This window comes from Physeter macrocephalus, chromosome 6 (genome assembly GCF_002837175.3).
Source record: "Physeter macrocephalus isolate SW-GA chromosome 6, ASM283717v5, whole genome shotgun sequence".
Taxonomy (NCBI): Eukaryota; Metazoa; Chordata; class Mammalia; order Artiodactyla; family Physeteridae; genus Physeter; species Physeter macrocephalus.
Window position 1 is genome coordinate 96,732,773 of NC_041219.1, and position 19,679 is coordinate 96,752,451.

Below are 19,679 nucleotides of genomic sequence, written 5' to 3' on the forward strand. Positions count from 1 at the left end.
GTGGGATCTTCCCGGACCGGGGCACGAACCCGTGTCCCCTGCATCGGCAGGCGGATTCTCAACCACTGCACCACCAAGGAAGCCCGTGAAAGGACATTTTTGAAAATGGAAGAGGATGCTATTCATAATTAAATTTGAACAGTAGTTGTACATGGAGACAGTTTAGGGCAAACCAGGGCATGTGATTATCCTAACACAAATTGAGCCCCAATCATTCTTTACCTACGTAAATTAGCATGTTTATTTACTAGGGTCCTCCAGCTTATAAGTTTGGGGTAAAACATGCACATCTTCTTTGTTGGACAGGCAACCGAAAACATCCAGATTTTCTTCTTTTATGATCTGGCACAAGTGTATGTTAACTGTTTAACAACTGGGCTGTTAGCTGAATTATTATGGGGAAAAAAACCAAAGACTTTCACACTCTATTTCAAATTTCCCTTCTACGTCAGCTCTCTTCTTCCTTCCCTTCATATAACCCTTTGTTTTCAGGACTCATAAAATAAGAACAGTAGCAGCAATGGTCAATACTTTGTTCACTTATCAAGCAAATGCTGCTGAGTGCCCCCCATGAACTAGGGCATGTGCTAGGCTTTCCAGGTGATATAAAGATAATTAGAAGTGGTCACTTCTGTTAAATAAAAACTATTTAGAAGAAAAAGATAAGTACATAAATAACTATAACCCAGGAAATCACGACAAAAATATTTATAGAATGTAGTAGGGGAGTTCAGTGGTGGGAAAGCGATAGTGAGAAAGGTGTTTCAGGAACAAAGAGGCCCATAAGTAAAGGCACAGAGGAGGGAAAGCACACTGCTAGAGTTTGATCCCAAGATGCCTGGAAAAATAGGGTGATGACAGACTACAAAGGATCTTCAATGCCAGTCAGAGAATGTTAGAGTTAATTCAAGGAATAGAGTCCTACAACGTGATGGACAGGGGAGTGATCCAACGAGAAGTGCATTTGAGAAGTACTGGTCTGGCATGGGAAATAGGATGGACAGCAGACTAAGGACTGGCCCCCGGAGACCAAGACATAGCCTAGAGATAGAGGAATGTCCTAGACAAGGGAGGAAACAGTCGTGATATAAAGGAGAGACATGCCACAGAAAGTCTGGACATATAAGCCCCAATATATGACAACCTGACTGGTTTGACCTCCATTATTAGGATTTTAATCTGATGTAACTAATATGGTGAACTGAAGTGAAGATGCTGGTGTCATTACTAGACACTTTGCTAAACCAACTCCAAACTGACAGAACAGCATCTTATCTTAAATGTTCAAAGTAATAAAAATATGTTCACACTTCATCTAGATTAGTTTTCAATTCAATACATTTCCCCAAAGAATGAAACTTATTAAGATGATTTTTTTAAATGGATGATTTTATTGCCCCAGTGCTAAGTGGTACAAAGTTATTTTAAATATTTTATTAAGAATTCTAAAATGGGACTAATAAGTGGAAGGAAAGAGATTGGTGAACTATAAAGCATCCATTGAATTTAAGAATTCTGAAGATTCTACACTTTCACACTCTGCACACTATTTTCTCTTTTCCCTAATATCTACCACAGTGTATGGATAACATATAGTCTCTTTATGAGTTATGTTGCATACCCAAACATATTCCTGCTACCACTGTTTTTCAAACTCCTTGATACATTCCTCAGAGATTGTAAGAGTCAGAGCTGTCTACTTGGGGAGACTCTCAGTTCTCTGTCCGTTATAGTGTTTCACAGATTTGCTGAATGATCCCTTGATGAGGAACTTACAAACTGGGTATAGGAGTGGATTAGAGAACATGTCAAATTCATATCAAATATGAGATTCTATGAGTTTATACGATATGATTAGCAGAAGTAAATTTTCATGGATACCATTAAAAATCTATCTCACTGTATATTTCTTTTTATTTCTCCCTATCTTAACCCTTTCCTTAAAAACGTTTAACTGAAACAAAAATGGCACTAGAATTTGAACCCCTGACATAAAGAACAAACACCTTTGTTCAGAATAGCCAAGATATGGAAACAACCTAAGTGTTTGTCAATAGATGAATAGATAAAGAAGATATGGTATATATATATATATATATATATATATATACACGCACACGTATATGTATATGTATATATATACACACACACACATATATATGATATATAATAGTCCATTATAAGTGTATGTATATACATACAATGGAATATTATTCAGCCATGAGAAAGAAGGAAATTCTGTCATTTGTGACAACAGGGATGGACCTTGAGGGCATTATGCTAAGTTAAATAAGCTAGATAGAGGAAAAAAAAAAAAGCATGGTATCACTCATGTAGAACATAAACAAAACAAAATAAAGTCAAACTCTTAGAAACAGAGAGTAGAAAAATGGTTTTCAGGGGCTAGGGGGGTGAGGTGAATAGGGAGAGGTCAGTAAAACAGTACAAACTTTAAAAGAAAAAAAGAACAAATAGCTATTAGAAAGGGAGAGGATATCTCCCTTTATATCTCCCTTATAACTGCATGCTGGTCTCAAGCTCCTTTCCAATTCCCTTGTGCAAAAGGTGGAAAGGGATTGTGCTTCTCAAAGGTTGGTCCATGCAGACAATAATGGGAATCCTCATATATTCCTGCATCAAATATTGAGCATCCACTATGAGACAGGTGATGTCAGGCAATGATGAACACACAGGTAAGGCCTCTGCCCTCACAGCCTAGAAAGGAGCCACACAGCTCTATATGTGCACACTAAGCAAACTTTTCTGAAAGTTGGCTCACAAATCATGAAGTTGCTCAAAAAGATATGATTAAAATCTCACTAATGCTTATCCTCTTGTTAACTACTTTTCTGAATGAACATCTTTCTGATTCATAATTCTCTTTTCTTTAACTATGTAAGAGAGGGATTATATACTTAAATTCTAACAAATATTCTGCACATATTCACAGGAATCCAGCTCTGGGAAATAAATTTTGCAAAATGACACTTCTCAGCATAGCACAAGGGTTTACTTATGCTTTGCATAAGAATTGCCAAGAGGAAGCTAATTAATATGCTAAATGCTCCTTCTTGTTTGTAGATACTAGCCCAAGTTTGGGTTTCAGTTAACATTATATAGAACTCTGACACATACTTGTCTTTCTCTCTTTTCTACCTTTAATACCTCTCCAAGCAAACCTCTAAATTCTCTTTCATAGTGATGACAGTGTACACACAAGGGCAACTCTATGTGCACTTAACTCAGGCTATTGGATATGTTTCTTCAACTTAATCTTAGGGGGAGGAATAAAAACAACTTCAAGCAGCATTTCTAAATGATAAAAATCACCAAGCTCAGAAATGTTGCTTAAATTACTTGCTTGTCTTAGCTAACATGATGTTTTATACTATCCAAATGTTGTACTTATTAATTTTCTGACTCTCCTCTATCAACACTGAGTTTTGAGAGTTGATGGCAAATGGTGCAGAAAATTCAACATCTTCCTTGCATTCCGGCAGTAGCAAATATACCTTTATTAGGAGTTGGACAAAAGAGCTCTCTTTTCTCAAAGCCTTTCCCTTTAAATTATTTCTGGTAAAGGCTGGATTTGAGATCTGCCTCTGACTTGCTAAAGGCTATTTATGATTTATTTCAACCTTTAGCTGGCTCCAGGAAAAAAAAAAAAAAAGAACAAAGTTGAAAATACAGAAAAAGGAGTGCTTAATCCTTGGTATTTCAGTGGAAATAAGAGTCTGCACCCTGACTCTTATGATGGCTGCATTGTGTAAATTTTGATATTTTTATTTTTTCCCTCAAAAATGAAATTAAAATCCTTTACATTTTTAATTAGAAAACAGTGCCATCATTTTTTAAAAAGATCAAATTTCAAGCTGTGAGTCTTTTCATACAGGCTGGTCTGCTGAGACTTTTCTGAAGCACTGGGGGAAAATTTAAAACCCAGTCAAATAATTTTCTGAGGCAACGTGGTGATAGGCCATGGTGAGAAATGGGTGTCATAAAAATTTCAGAGTGGTCCCTAACACACCAGAGTCACCATAGCATTGACACATTGACTATCATATCTCCAAAGAAGAATTTGCTGTCTATCATGGCTCTGAAGGGAGCTGTTACCATCTATCAATGCAATAATCTGCGTGTTAAAGAGTCCCTAAATATGTATTTACAAGATAGTCAGATCTGTTTTGGTCTATTGGGTCAATAATCCACACACTAAAAGGCCCTAAATATGTATTCACAAGATAGACAGATCACCTTTGGTTCACTGAGTCAATAGTAAGTAGGCCTTTAAAAAGGTGCCTAAATAGTTGCATAGTTTGTTCTTCAGCAAGTTCAGAAATTCAGTTCTGTACTCTTTTCGTCTTTTAAGAGTAGATTTATTATGCTAGTTCCAGTGGATGCCAGAAGCTGAGTTCCACTCTGGCCTATGCTATTTTGCTTTCAAAAAGTCAGAAGAAAAAACCCGCCCGAGCCAAACTATATTAAAGTTACGAGGCGAGGAATGGAAGTGCAGACACACAGGCAAAGCTCTCTGGGCCAGGATGAATGCTGTGCTTTCAGATTATGTCTTACCCCTGCCTCTGTCACCGGTCAGCTTCCAGCCTCCCCTGACTCCTCCGACTGCTCTGCTGGAGGCTCTGCTTGCCCATCTTAAAGCTCATTTCAGCAGCAGAGAGATCTTACGAGGGCTGCAGAACCCGGCCCTGCTCTCCACCAGCTACTCATTCTGAGTTCACCTCCTACCGCTGTCTGTCGCCCTTGCCTCTGCCCCCAGAGCACACCGGCCTCTGCTGTTCCTGGAGCCCACCAGCTGTGGTCCTGCTTCCGGTCCTTTGTACTTGCCCTTCCCTCTGTCTGGAAAGCTCCGCTCTCAGAATCCACACGGCTAGCTCTTTTACTCCCTTTAGGTCTCTTATGAGAGAGGCCCTCCCTGACCACTCTGTATAAGAGAGCAACATCCCATACCAACACCATGCATTTCCTTCCTCTGTTACCCACACTGCTTGTTGTCCACTAGCAGTTAATCACCATCTGATATAATGTGTCTTTACTTACTTGTTTCTTGTCCATCTCTTTCTCCTAAAGGTTAAACTCCACTGGGGCAGAGGCTTCATCAATCCCAAACTTAGATAAGAACCTGGAATATTTTTCTAACTGCTCATTAAATATTTATGACACAACCGGTTGAAAGCAGATGGAAAGGAGTCCTGTCTCTACTTTTCCGATTGCCTCTTGATGTGTTTTCATGTTTAGGTTGAAGAGGAATGAGTATCTCTTTCTGAGATGAAGTCCTCTGCTTGGCCATTAGACCTCTCTTTTCCATAATACTCTCTAAGTGGCACAAAACAGGTCCTTCCTGAAGGACCACTGCATCCACTGCATCCCCAGAGCTACTGGGTTATAACAGAGTTCCTGGAGGAGCTGGGGTCATCTGAGCATGTCACAGAAACACTTGACCAGCCTGCTTCTAAGTGTAATATTGTGTAAAGGCAGCATTTCTAAATCTCCCTGTCCACAGGCAGCTCTGGTGATAGCAGTGGACTGACTAGACCTCACAGTCTCATCTGATGCAAACAAGAGGTATGGCGTGTGGCACTCTGCCATGTTAGCATAACAGACTGAGGTGTACTGGGTAGAGCCATTCTCTCCTAAGCTTGGTCAATTATCCTTGGGGTATTTCCCAGTGCCTCCACCCCCTACTTTTAGCCATGCAGATATTCTCAAGTGTATCCCTTCTCAAGACTGAAGCCTGTCACAGTAACTTCTTCGTTATTTAAATTTCATGGGAATATTCTTTATTTCAATAACTCACAAAGGTGACTTTGGCAAGAGAATCACAGCTGACAGCAAAGCAATGACTATGGCGGCGTGATTAGTAGAGGTTGCAGGCTACCTAAGGCCTGTCTGAGCATTTACCACTGTCATCACACTGATGCTGGCCTCTATTAGGGACTGACATTGGTCAGAAAAGAGGATGCAGTTCAGCAATAGTAATCACTCTAGAATCTGTTTGTATTGTAATAGTCAAAGATATGCTAATTAATTAAAAGAATTTTTACTGTGAACCTGCTTAGCCTAAGCAAGTCTTTCTCCCATGTCCTCCCCTAGCACACAGATGTATTTTAATAAAGCTTTAAGGCACAAATGAAATAAAAAGCTGAAGTGATCTAGATAAATCCATTCCCCAAACCCAAAGCAATTAATTAACTGAAAGAAAAACATCATTTAATCTTGAATTATTTGGATAAGTGACTCAACTTTGTAATTTATTTTGCATGAATGGGTAAAACTTAATGGCTATTTCAGTGTATACCAGTATTTAAGCAGATTTATAAAATAAAATTTTCAATCAAATTAATGGAGAGGAGGGGATAAGAAATTAACATGAACAACAGCAACAAAACCATCAACTCAGATACTAGGTATCATTGCACACCCTTACAAATTCTGGATGAAAATAAATAATGATTTCTGTAATCCCCAGCAATGACTTTTGCAGGGGCAAGATTTCAAATAAACATCTATTTGCTTTAGGTGAGCTTCACTGAATCGGCCTTATTTGATTTCAGATCCTCCTAAGGGAAGAGATTTCAGGATTTCCTGGTTGTAAAATGGAAAAGAACATTTTGCTGAACTTGTATGACATCATCGAAAGCATTAAAAGGGCAGATAATCACAGGTTCTTTGCCTGTTTACCAGAGCTTCTTTACCTCCTCAATCTACTTTATTTCCAAATGTCAGAGTAGTCTGAAACCTTTCAAAGATTTATAGACTGCAGAAGCAGAGGAAATATTAGGATAAATTCTTTAACTTTTGTGAAAGCTTTTAAGTAATTAATAGATGGGCTTCTGGAGTTGTTTCATAACACGGTACAGATACTCTGACATGTACCGTGTGAAGGCTAAACATGGTTTAACAACAAAAGACATGAAGTCACCTCTCAATCTAGAAAGTCAGAGAAACTGCTCTTTAGAGTACTTGAGTCATAAACATATGTATATATATAAGATTTAGTTTATCAGTTAAAATCAAAATACTACACAATGAATGAAAATAGTAAATACAATCTCAGTTTTAAATATAATTTCTTTTCCAAACTCTACTTGGAAATTCTCTTATATTACAAAAAGAAGAAAAAAAATGTAGCTGCCATAATATTATTTACACAAAGCAACAAAAATGTGAGCAAACTATTTTCAGGCTTGTATTATAAAAATGTTTTCCAATATACTTAAAATACTAGTGCCAAATAGCTGAAACAAATATTTAAAAGCTCTTACCTTAGATATATAATAGACAAAATAGTTCTCACAGTGATAAATTAATGTTTTCTTTGTTATGCAAAACGCCTCAACCATAACTTCATGAAGAAATGTGAAGTGGTGTGAAAATGATCTTACCTCATATTCAAAGTCCTCTGTTCTGTCTGCATCAGCAGGCAAGCTGGAAAGATACTCATTGTCCTCATAAAATTCATGCTCCATCGGATGAAGAGAATGGCAGCTATGGGAAATGTAGCAATATGATAGGAATGGATCAAAAGGGTTGTTCCCAAGATTAAAACTAATTTTAGAATTTCACTTTAGTTTTCACTGCTCGCCAATAAGACCTTTAGTCATCTAGCCTTTAAATGATCTACACCGCAGAAAGAGCAACTGCTTTTCTTTCTCCCCCTATATGAAGTGCATCAATTTGATTTTCTGAGAGAATACAAAGATAATGGCTCAAGGTCGAGCTTCATTCTTTGAAGGGGCAGATGTGCGACCTCGCCCCGCCGTGGTGCTATATTGATACTCTAGCCTCCTTCCAGTCCATCGAATGGACTTGCTCCATGCATCGGTGTGTGGCACTTGAGACTGAAGTCTACCCAAAGGTGGGTATTTTATAACAAAGTACTCCCCATTTCCTAATTACAGCCTCCAACCGGTTCTGAAGTCTGATTTTAAACGCGCAGTCGGCCCTCCGTGTCCTTGGGTTCTGCATCCGAGTATTCAACCAACCGCGGATCAAAAAATCGAATCTTTAGTTTTATTTCCAATCTTGAGGCTATCCCAGCTACCTCGCAGGAGCCATGTGAGGGCCCAGTGGATAGATGAATGTAAAGACAGACGTTTCCAGACGTGGTGGGCTCTGTACTGGCACTGTGGTGGGAAGAAGCGCGGTAGCACGTGAGTGCTGGTGAGTGTGGGGCAGGGGCCTGCTGACTGCAAGGGGCACTTCAGGAGGGAGGAGGAGGAGGAGGAGGATGAAGGCCGTGGTACTGTGGCAGGAGTGATGCTCTGCCTCCTCGACGTAAATGGTGCTGTGTATGCCAACCTCCCACCACCCTCTGTCTCTCTGTTAAGCCACTTAATCCTGGCATGGACAAATAAAGTTGTTATCTGTACCCCCCAAAAAGATCGAATCTGAGGTTGGTTGAATCCTTGGATGTGGAACCCGTGGATGTGCAGGTAGGGTGGGCACTGTGTCTTTCAGATTGTAAATCGTACTCACATTGCCCCCATTTCTTAAGATTTCCTTCCTCAGTCTCCCTCATAACCCACATCTTTCCTTCTTTGATAAAGGGCATGTCCACAAATAATAAAGAACGTTCATGGTGATAACTCACTGGAAACTCCTATAAGCCACAGGTTTTCATAATCCCTTTAGAAAATTTCTCAGGACAAAGGGAACTAATGGAGTAAAGGAAATGAAGAGGACCCAAGGCGTTGTATATTACTTCTATGTATCCTTTAACTTTGGGGAAATGTTTTACATAATTTATAGAAGTCCTTTCAAATTGCTATATGCCCTGATAGAGACACTATACATTATACAATATGAAAGCTAAGCACAGTTGAACAGCAAAGGGCATGAGGTCCTCTATAAGAATTTCCAAGTCAGTGAAAAGGCCTAAGTGCAATTAACCAAGTTGGTTTCAGGTGAGACCTCTAAGCCCAGCCATTATGAAAAAACTGGAGTTAGTAGCATAAATTAGTCCCCTCATCACTAGCTGAGATGCCAGAGAGATTCATCCTGGTGCCCTCACACAGTCAGTGTAAATATTCTACCAGCCTCTTCTCACTATACTCTAACATTCTCTAATTTTCACGCAAATAGCAAAAGCAGTACAGGTAGTATCTTGCTTGCTGGTCTAACAGGTGAACCCTCCTAGCTTAAAGCTGGACTGGTTTTTTTTTTAACTTTCAATTTTATATTGGAGTATAGTTGATTCACAATGTTGTGTTAGTTTCAGGTGTACAGCAAAGTGATTCAGTTATACGTATACATGTATCCATTCTTTTTCAAATTCTTTTCCCATTTAGGTTGTTACATAATATAAGCAGAGTTCCCTGTTGAGAAGCCCATTTGGGCTGGTGAAACATCAGAGCCTGCTGTTTGGGGCATCTGATGTGTTTCCCTGGACTTCGACTTAGTAAGTAGGAAGCCCTGCTGTGAAGAACACCTTATTAATTCAGTAAACATTTACCAAGTATCTACCAGATGCCAGGCCCTATGCCAATTGCTGGAAATCGGTTGGTGTCTTTTTAATTGGGTAGAGCAGCAAAGTGGGAATTTTAATATGGTGAGATAATTAAGGGGAAAATAGAGACACTGTGAGAGTACCTACTACAGTCCTAAGAAGTCTGCTAGAAGAGGTAAGCTTTCAGCTATGATCTGCAGGACTTGGGAAGAGGACACAGCGTACTGGTTAAGGGAGTGGGCATTGGAGTCAGACCTCCTGGCCTCAGGAGCCTGGCCCTATCGCTTCCTTGCTGTATGACCTTGCCGATTACTTAACATTTGTTTCCTCATGTTTAGTGACATGGGGATGGTAATAATATAATGTACTCCCTCAGAATGTTTTTATGAGGAGTAAATGAGTTAATAATTGTAAAACACTTGGAATACTCCCTAAAACATGTTAAGTTAGCTAATAAATGTTAGCTATTATTCATTCAAGAAAGTATTTATTGGATGGCTACTCTGTGTCACACTGTCCTAATGAATATTGTATATTTGTTTGCTTGTGTATTTTTCATCTCCCCTGTAGAATATAAACTCCAGGAGGCAGTGGCTTTATTTTTTGTTCCCAGTTTTATGCCCAGTACCTAGTTCCAGTGCCTGACTCAGGGGCTATTTAATAAGTAAGGGATAGATGACTAGAATCGTAGGTCAGACAAACAGACCCCCTTCCCTCCGGGAACTTGAAGTTTCAAAGAGTGGTTTCCAAAGCATGGCTGCACATTAAAATTGCCTAGGGACATTTTTGAAAAATTCTAATGCCTGGGTTTTGGCTTGAGGTGGGATTGATCTGGGCATTGCATTGATACTGCTTTTCAAAGTTCCCAGGTGATTCTAATGTACACGTGTGAACCACTGAGATGGACTTAACAGAAGCCACTAAAGGGCAGGCGGGTGTCGTGACCAAGTGTATATTTTACTAAATGGAGCATGGATTGCAGTGGGCAATGAAAATGCAGGCTAAAGAGACTACTGCTTTTATAAATCAAGCTCTCCATAATGTTTGAATATTCGCTTAAAAGTTCACAGAACAAACTGTGTGGAGCAAAACAGACTTCCAAAGCTGCAAGGGTAGCATTATTTGAATAAAGTATCTCTAACTGCCTTTAACTCAGGTAAAAATGGAAAAGAAATATTCCTTTAATAATTCCTTATTTTGTAGCTCTATACTTCCTCTCGGACAGCCAGGATCTTTGGTTTACGTCTCAATATATCAGGTAATTTCTTCCTTTGGAGAATTGCACTTTAATAAATTTCCTAGCTTCTCCTTTAAAGAAGAGAAAAGCAAAAGAGCAAAAGAGAGAGAGGCGACCCACAGAGAAGAATATAGTGCCAACATGCCACTTCTGGGTCTGTCTTAACAAGGTTTTTGGCAGCTTCGGTGAGAAAAGCTCTTTCCCTGACCAGTGCTCATGAGCTGTGTGAGGCTTGTGATGACTGGAAATATGAAGATGAACTAATCAGAGCCAGATTTTTCACTCAGCATCTCAGCAAGTATGATTCCTGAGCTGAAACAACCGTGCAGGTCAGGAAAAGTAAGAGCAGGACAGCTGAGAACTAACTGGATGGAGACACCGTTACAGACACTTTCCAAACAGAACTGAGAGCTTGTCTCCATAATTGTCAACTTGCTACAGTGACTGTCTCTTCCCAACACCTACTTTCAATGATGAATGACAACAAATAGGGCTTTGGGAGAAACGACAGAAAAATACCTGTCTGAGAGCAGAAATGGACAGATGTCGGGCACTGGAGGGGTGGGTGGCCTAAGTTTGGCCAGGGCCATGATATGTTCAAAGGTGATGTCCGTCTGAGTGCTGGCATTCACGAGCCGCACTTCTGGGGCCGTCCCATAGGCTGGTTTACTGAGAGGTGTTCGCCTTAGCACCTGGACCACAATGGGCTCCTTGGCATTTCGAAAAGCTTCCACTGCCTCTTCATGGGTGGCCTTTGAGAGATCCTTCCCATTGACCTGCAAAGATAAAAGGACATTGCTCATCTCAGAGGAAAGAACAGAGAGGCTGTCATGATAGATTAAATAAAGGTGGGCAGGGGAGGCTTAAACCAGCTCTGCTATGAATTTTGTAAAGGAATATTTAATCAGACATTGGCATTTATTGAACTCTTCACCAGCAGGAGAAAGTGAAGGAGTCTAGGAAAACAGTTATTTCTTATACCTTTAGGAAGCACATCATCAGAATTATTAGTAAAGATTTCAAAACTTAACCAGCACACAAGCCTCAGAAAATGTTCAAAATCTTCAACTAGGTAGAAATGTTAAGTATATCCTTTTTAAAAAATGATCTATCAATCTCTTGGTGGTATTTTCAATATTTAATCAGTCTTACTGACTTGAAATCTAATTTTGGGAGATACTGTCAAATTTCTTTCATATTCATCATTTTTATCCAAGACCAAATTATTGCTCATGTGCATATTATCCTAAATCCTTGCTATTCAAAGTGTGGTCCATAGGCCAGCAGCATAAGAGATTAGAAATGCAGAATCCCTGGCCCTATCCCAGACCTACTAAATGAGAACTGGTATTTCAACAAGATTCCAGCTGATTTATATGCGCGAGAAAGTAGCACTGCCCTAAAACACCTCTGAGTGAGCATACCATGTCCCTCTCCTCCTCACCTGTTTTCATTTGTACCAGTTTATGACTCTCCAGCATGGCCCTGGACATAACAGAGGAAGAGGTGATGTTTGTCTTTGCCGTCCATCACTGCTTCTCAGTTGGGCCAACCATTGGCATTTGGGAGATAAAAATTATTCTTATAGTGATACTCTCCCACACCTGCTTATTTAGGGCCATTGATGTTCCCCCACATTTGTGGCACCCAAAACAGCCACACTCTTTTCTGATCACCCTCTTGAGAGGCAGTACAGAGACTGCTCTCAAATTGTCATCAATGTATTCCCCTAAAATAGGTCCTGATAACACAGCCTCTTAGTGGAAGTTGTGTTTTCATAAAGGACTACAGAATCCTGAAAGAACTTCACAACTCCCATCCTCAGTGAATCAATAATATTGGCCTTTGCAAATAGGAAGACATACTTGGGATTACAGTACTGTGCTCAAAACCCCTGAAATTATACCATTTCTAGACAACTAAGCTACCCGCCTGTTGGTGAGGCTCTGATAACTGCTATGCACCAGTAAATCCTTAGAGATCCCTGAGTGCCTTCAAAAGAAGCAAAGGGAATCACTGAGTTGAAGCCAGAGAGTGATTGGCTGACATTCAAATGAGCACATTTTCTCTCCCTGAGTAGACAAAGAATCTGTGCGTGCTCAAAGCAAATGTGGGGCATTTGGGGGTAATGACACAATGCCAGGTAGAAATCATCATGTCATGCAGAGATAGGCTTAATGACCTGGAGGAGGTAATTTGCTCAATTGACCCTGAAAGAGTTAATGTGCCTTCAGAAATTGAGCAATTAAGTTTCCTCACCAGCACCATATGACCCAGTACAGTTCTCGAATAACTAGTAAGAAACATCCGTGGGAGATTTGGGTGTGTACCTACCAATGTGCACACTCAGTAATCTGTGCATTTACTCTCTCATTCTTTTCTCCACGAACTAAACTTAAACATTCCCACTGAGTTTTCTCTGGCACAACCTTGGAATAGCTTGATGACTTTGGGCATACAGGAGGATGTGAACGCGGGACACCTACTGACCAGCATGCATTCCTTGAGCTGCTGTTGGCTGACAGGCACTCTGGGCTGAGGCCACCACTACTGAGGACCTGCAGTCAGCAAATGATAAGAGAAGTTCCAGGATGGAAAAGCACAACCTAAAATCTGGCCTCTCATGATGAATAGCGTCATCCTCTGTGTCTCATATTGTGGTTAGTATTTATAAATTCCAGGGTTATGGAAGATGATCCAGTGGTAGATAATACTGCTCTGTCGGTATCTATGTGTTAGGGAAGAATTGCCCTTTTGTCCACACGTTTCCTGCTTCATGGTTTCCCTTCAACTTAGTGAATATTCACTCGTACAAAATTTCATACCCTTCCTTCTCTGAAAAGAACTCCTGGTCACAATCTGTTATCAACTATTTAAAATCTACTGGAATTATGTCAATAATGTTACCTTTTCCTATAAACCTTGCATCTGGAGTAACTCTTAACAGTGGCAGAATGAAAGAGGACAGAGCCCTTTTTGAAGGAACTTCAAGCAATATCTGAGGGTAAAGGGAAAATAATTTGTGGCCATGGTTTCTTCCTGTCATACATTAAATCCTACTAATGCATAAATTGTGTGTCATTAAATAATGAACAGACAAATGCCATTATTCTGTTTCTTCCCCAAGGTGGCTTAGTATCTTGTCTACAATCTAGTCCTGATATTCCTTTGTTTCTTATTTGTTTTAGTGATCTTCAAAGCAAGAATAATTTTTAAAAAGTGAGTTCCTTACTGATAATGATTATTTATTTTATGTTCCAATAAGGTAAATAAGATTATTTTTGCAATGTTCAGAAAAGTATAAAAATTTCTGCAGAAATATAAAAATTGCTGGAGAGTACTTTAGGCTGTGACATTATTAGTTCTTATTGCAATGCTTAGTATATGCAGATATTAGCTTTCATACAGCAAGATCAATAGCTCTTGATTCTAAGAACTGTACATTCATTCATTTACAATCATGGCATTTATATGCAAATTTCATTTTTTTTCCTTTAAGATAATCAAATACAGTCTTAAAAAAGGACAGTCAATATAATCTCAAGTATCTTACTTCCCCATTGGGAACGCTCTTTTCTTCCAGTTATCATGCAGCTGACCTCTATTTTCATAAGCTATTTAATATCTCTTGAAGTAAAGAAGTCTATGACCTTTAAAGGCTCTGCTGCCCCATGTGATCCCTTAGAAAATGTAAGCACTGATGATACAAAACACTTTTTTTTTTTCACTTCACTTGAAGTTCATCAACATACTGTTAGCCTACCAAAAGGTCACCCTTTTATAAATTATGCCTTTCACAACAGAAAAAAGATTAGCTTTAATTGGGATTTTCTGGCAGTTGTTTTGCTCAGTTATCATCAGTTTCAGCTAAGGAGAAGAATAATGTTGGAAGAATATCTGAGGTTTTAATCCTATAGAAAAATTCTGTAGTAAACTAACAAATAAATGAATAGCAAAACTTTGGTTTTTTCCAAACGGTAAGATCCTAAACCAACAAGGTATTTGGTATTTCATGGTGCCATATGCTTATCATTCTATTTATTTTCCATCATATCCTCTCCATCCCTCCCTTTACTCCTCCTTCTGTCTTCCTTCCTCTCTGTCTCAATCTTGGTTTTGAATGGACAACATATGTGAAATGAAACTGGAGAAGGAGAAGCCGTCTATTAAATGTGTTCCGGTTAATACAGGTAGTTAAGAGTGTCGATCCAAACTGTTCTAGGGGCCTAGTAAATAGAAGGAAGCAGAAGTGCAAGTTGATTTTCAGGAGAAAAAAACTGGATGAAGAGTGTTGAGAGCAAAATTGATGGGAGGAAATGAAAGGTAATTTGAAAATTAAAAAAGATATACCAATGTATTATGGGGTGTGCTTTGAAGTGTACATGCGGAAGGGTTTCAAGAAGCCTGGTGATTTGATTTAAGCAGGGTGTAGAGAACAAGACCTTTTTCTAAAGTGGTTGTTAAATGGAATGAGTAAGAGGTTAGAGTGTCATAATAAACAAGAGAAGTATATGAGATAATTCCCTCTATTACTCTAACATCTGGCTTTTTGAGAACTGTGGCCAAAACTGATTTGGTTCTAAAGCTACCTAGCAATTAGAGTATAACTGAAAAGACGCATGGGATGGCTGTTTGATAAGAGGCTTGTGGCCCCAGAGTGGGGTGACTGGACTCTGAAATGGTGATTAAGTTACCTGATTTGAGGTAAATGAGAAATCAGGCACATTATTGATAAAGAGGTTATCAGAATTGGTAACAGCATAAAAGAGGAAAGGAAGATGCCAATGATAGAAGTTGAGGAGAAATAGAGACATGTGGTTATCCTCATAAAAACTAGATTTGGGATTGGAAGCAAGTGGAAAGAGTAGCCTTAATCATGCCAAACTTGAAGCAGTTCTAAGACATTCAGATAAACTAACAAATAAACGGATGATAAGTGACTAGAAGAAGAACTAATCATGGGAAGCCATTTCCAGAGAAGGTCTTCCTCTCACCCCTGCACTTACTTTATCAACTTAGTTAATAAGTTGAAAAGTATACACATTTTTACTGCTATGAAAAAAGTGTCTTGTTTCTAAAAAATTATTTTCCATTTTATTGATAGAGAGAAGTGAATAGGAGAAAACTAGTAACTTTTCAGCAATTAATGCAAAAAAAGTATGAATACATTTGTTGTGGCAGATGGGCTAATTAATCCATAAGCAACTTGTGAATGTTAAGTAAAGTATATAGCTTTTCATATGTAAACCAAATCATAGCATCATTTGATGAACCTTCTGTTTAATGAACAATCAATTTACCCTTTGGGATAAATTGCAAAATCTGGGCTACTTGTCAACAACCTCCCCAGTGTGACTGGTGGCCTCAGCTTGGATATGAGCTCCTCTACTTGGATCAGTCCTCCAAATCCACACATATGCAAAATTTTCTTGAGTATCAGAAAGCCAACAGGCTTTTCTCTTTTCCTTTTGTAGTGCAAACAAGTGCATAAATGACCAAGTCACCCTGGTGAGGTTCCATTTCCAGAGTCAGCTGTTTGGGATGATTAGGGTTTCCAAACCTCTGTGCCTCTTGTAAAAAAATAAGGGTGTTTAAGCATCTCTGCCTTTCATGGGAGAATACATATGGGAATACTCAATAGAAGAAGTATAGAATACCAAGGATTATGTACAATTTCAAGTTGAGAATAAGCAAGCATAAAACACTTGAATATTGTTTTATTAATGTTTATAAAACTTTATTGTTTCATTCATTCATTTATTTTCAGCTTTATGGAGGTATAGATGACAAAATTCTAAGATATTTAACATGTACATGGTGGTGATTTGATATATGTATATATTGTGAAAGGATTCCAAACAACTAGTTAATTAACACATCTATCACTTCAATTAATTACTTAAGTTTTATTTAGGTGAGAACATTTATGTTCTACTCGTTTAGCAAATTTCAATTCTATAATACAGTGTTATCAACTACAGTCCCATGTTTTACATTAGATCCTCAGACCTGAGTATCTTAATTCTGATTGGGCATGACAGTTTACAAGAACTCCCACCCTCATGAATAACTGTGAAATTAATTTTGATTAGAGTCCCTATGTGAATGCTGATCAAATTCTCTACTTGATAATTACAAAGGTGTTGTAAAAACATGGCCTAATAACAGTTTATATAAGGAAGAAGCATTATTTAAATTGTTACTAAAATGTTTGGTATGAAAGGAATTTAAAATACTCTGAACTCTATATTCATGAAAACACTTGTCATATACAAACTATAAAACAATTTTAAGGAATTAAAGCATATTGCTTTTTTCTAAACTTGGTATGCTTGATTCTAGGTGGACATCTGTTATGTAAATTGAGGACAGCACAGCATAAAAAATATTTATATTAAAAAGAACTCACAGGATAGGAATTGTGCAAAATGTTGTGAAGAAAACCTGGTGAGAGGTTGACTAAAATTAATTTTGACCATGTTGAAAACATTATCAATGAACAAAACAATCACTGGTAGGTTTGTGATAATCACATAATTTCAGAAGTTGAGAATGTAAGAAATGTTAGATTGTATTAAACCAAAAAGTCTGCGTAGTTCAGTGTTCTTTTGACAGTGCTGTTACTAGATTTTGGGAAGAGAATATGGTAATTATCACACAGGATCTAATGAGCAGACTTATTCAGAAGTGATCCTGGGGCTCCTTCTGGCTTGTCTGGACTACAGGGTTGGTAGCTTCATTTTCCTGGGGTGTGGGGTGTTGCAGCTTCCCTTGAGTTCCAAAGGCCCCCAGTGCTGCGTAGTTGGCTTTCCCAGAAAACTGGAAATGCTGACTTCTAACTCAGACAGCCTGAACCTTCTGTGTTTCCTTACTGACAGTGTGCCTATAAGAGGACAACAGTGGGGTGGGGTCACTCCACTGGAATACAGACCCAATGCATGTCCAACAGTTTCAGGTCCCCTCTGTGCTGCTGACTCCTGATTTGCATGTTCCCCCAATAGAGACTGTAACCTAACCTATAACTCGTGACATTGTAGGATTTGCCCTATGGACCCTGTGTGACATAATACACATTTATAACCTAAAGAATTGAATTTTTTCAAAATGCTTCCATATGTAACATTAATGAATTGCAGACTTCAATGAGATATTTTAAAAGCCTAATATTATGTTTAGTTAATTGATTGTGACACTGTGAGGTCACTACAGTAGGACAGTATGCTGTTTCCTGGTCCCTTTCATAGTACATTTTGATGGCTAGGTGTTCCCAAATGTAAGCAAGACTCATCTTCAATTTTTCTTATTAAGATGTTATAGAACCATTATTTGTGAATTTGTCAGAGCTGTTCTTGAACCAATTTATAATTTTGGTTATAGGAAATCTTGGGGATGCATCTTTCATAATTGCTTTTCTCCCTATAATCTTTTCTCTGTCTTAATTTTTGTATCCCTTCTTCTGTATTTTGTTTCTGTCTTTATTCTCATTGCCACACTTTTCTTCCAAGCTTTCCCATTTGGGATTTAACAAATCTGAAGAGTGGTTTTCTATAAAAATTATTCCTGTTTTTAAGGAACAGGTTATGATAGTTTTGATTCTTACTGGGGGAAATAAATTAAAATATATACAACATAGTTTTATTTACCTCATTATAAATGAATTTATTTTCCCTCCCCTCAATGAAAGAAATGGAAGCTTCTCCTCTTTGGCACTCATTGAGCTGGTGTTTCTTGGTTTGTCCCTGAGATCCACAGTCTACTCTTTTCTACCCAGCTCTGTATAGCCTGGGATGCTGATAACTGTACTCCATGTCACCAGGCTCCCTTGCTTTACATCTTTTGTTTGGTTTGGCCAATAGTAGGAGAGGTAATGTTCTGTCTTTATCCAGCCCCTCCCCACCTGGCTTTCAGGATGGCAGCTCTTGCCAGGTGTGGTTCGCACCCTGGCTTACATTCCACCTTCATGTCTGCAGGTAGTAAGGTGTTCTCTTTCTATTGCTACTCCCTGTGTTTTTTCTCTTAGCTCTGCTCATATCTCTGTAACTGTGCCTTCATATAACCTTCTTCAATGAAACCCTTTGAGTGTGCCTTCTGTTTCCTTCTGACTAACTAGACATGAAACTCCTCTGATTTAAACAATAACAATAACAAAAATATGGTAAAAGCTAAAATTTACCACCTTTGCAAATTAACTTTACTATCAAAATGAGTTGTGTTGAAAAATACAATTTCTAGTTTCTCAGATTCAGCAAAAGTCACACATTTTTAAGGGAGAACTAAAAATGTAACTTTTATTGAGATCATATAGCAGATGTAAAGTATTTGTATATTATATGTATACAGTTATTTTGTAGACAATCCCTCAGTTTGGCTTTGTCTAGTGTTGCTTTTTGATTAGATTCATGTTGTATACTTTTGTCAGCAAGGCCTAGAAGTATCTTTCTCAGTCTATTCTATCGGGAAGCAATGGATTTTCCCTTTTTTGTTGTTGTTGTTTTTTTTTTGTTTTGTTTCTGTTGTTGTTGTTTTTTTTTGTGGTACACGGGCCTCTCACTGTTGTGGCCTCTCCCGTCGCGGAGCACAGGCTCCAGACGCACAGGCCCAGCGGCCATGGCTCACGGGCCCAGCCGCTCTGCAGCATGCGGGATCCTCCCGGACCGGGGCCCGAACCCGTGTCCCCTGCATCGGCAGGCGGACTCTCAACCACTGCGCCACCAGGGAAGCCCGGATTTTCCCTTTTTTAAATAATTGTTATTGGAGTACAGTTGATTTACAATGTTGTATTAGTTTCAGGTGTACAGCAAAATGAATCAGTTATACATATACATATATCCACTCTTAGATTCTTTTCTCATATAGGCCATTACAAAGTATGGAGTTCCCTGTGCTATACAGTAGGTCCTTATTAGTTATCTATTATTTGTATAGTAGTGTATATATGTCTATCCTAATCTTCCAGTTTATTCCTCCCCCACCTTACCC

General features: G+C 38.7%; 1 protein-coding gene across 6 annotated transcripts in view; it reads right to left on the reverse strand.

Annotated features, from left to right (window-relative positions):
* The window catches only part of PDZRN4 (PDZ domain containing ring finger 4), a 415,958-nt gene that overhangs the window by 77,508 nt on the left and 318,771 nt on the right, over nucleotides 1–19,679 (reverse strand). For all 6 annotated transcript variants that reach the window (XM_024122928.2, XM_055085690.1, XM_055085693.1 and 3 more), the window contains 2 exons: nucleotides 11,220–11,476; nucleotides 7,401–7,503 (listed from right to left, as the gene is read on the reverse strand). In XM_024122928.2, coding sequence (XP_023978696.1) covers nucleotides 7,401–7,503; nucleotides 11,220–11,476 — 360 coding nt within the window. The remainder of the gene's footprint in view (nucleotides 1–7,400; nucleotides 7,504–11,219; nucleotides 11,477–19,679) is intronic.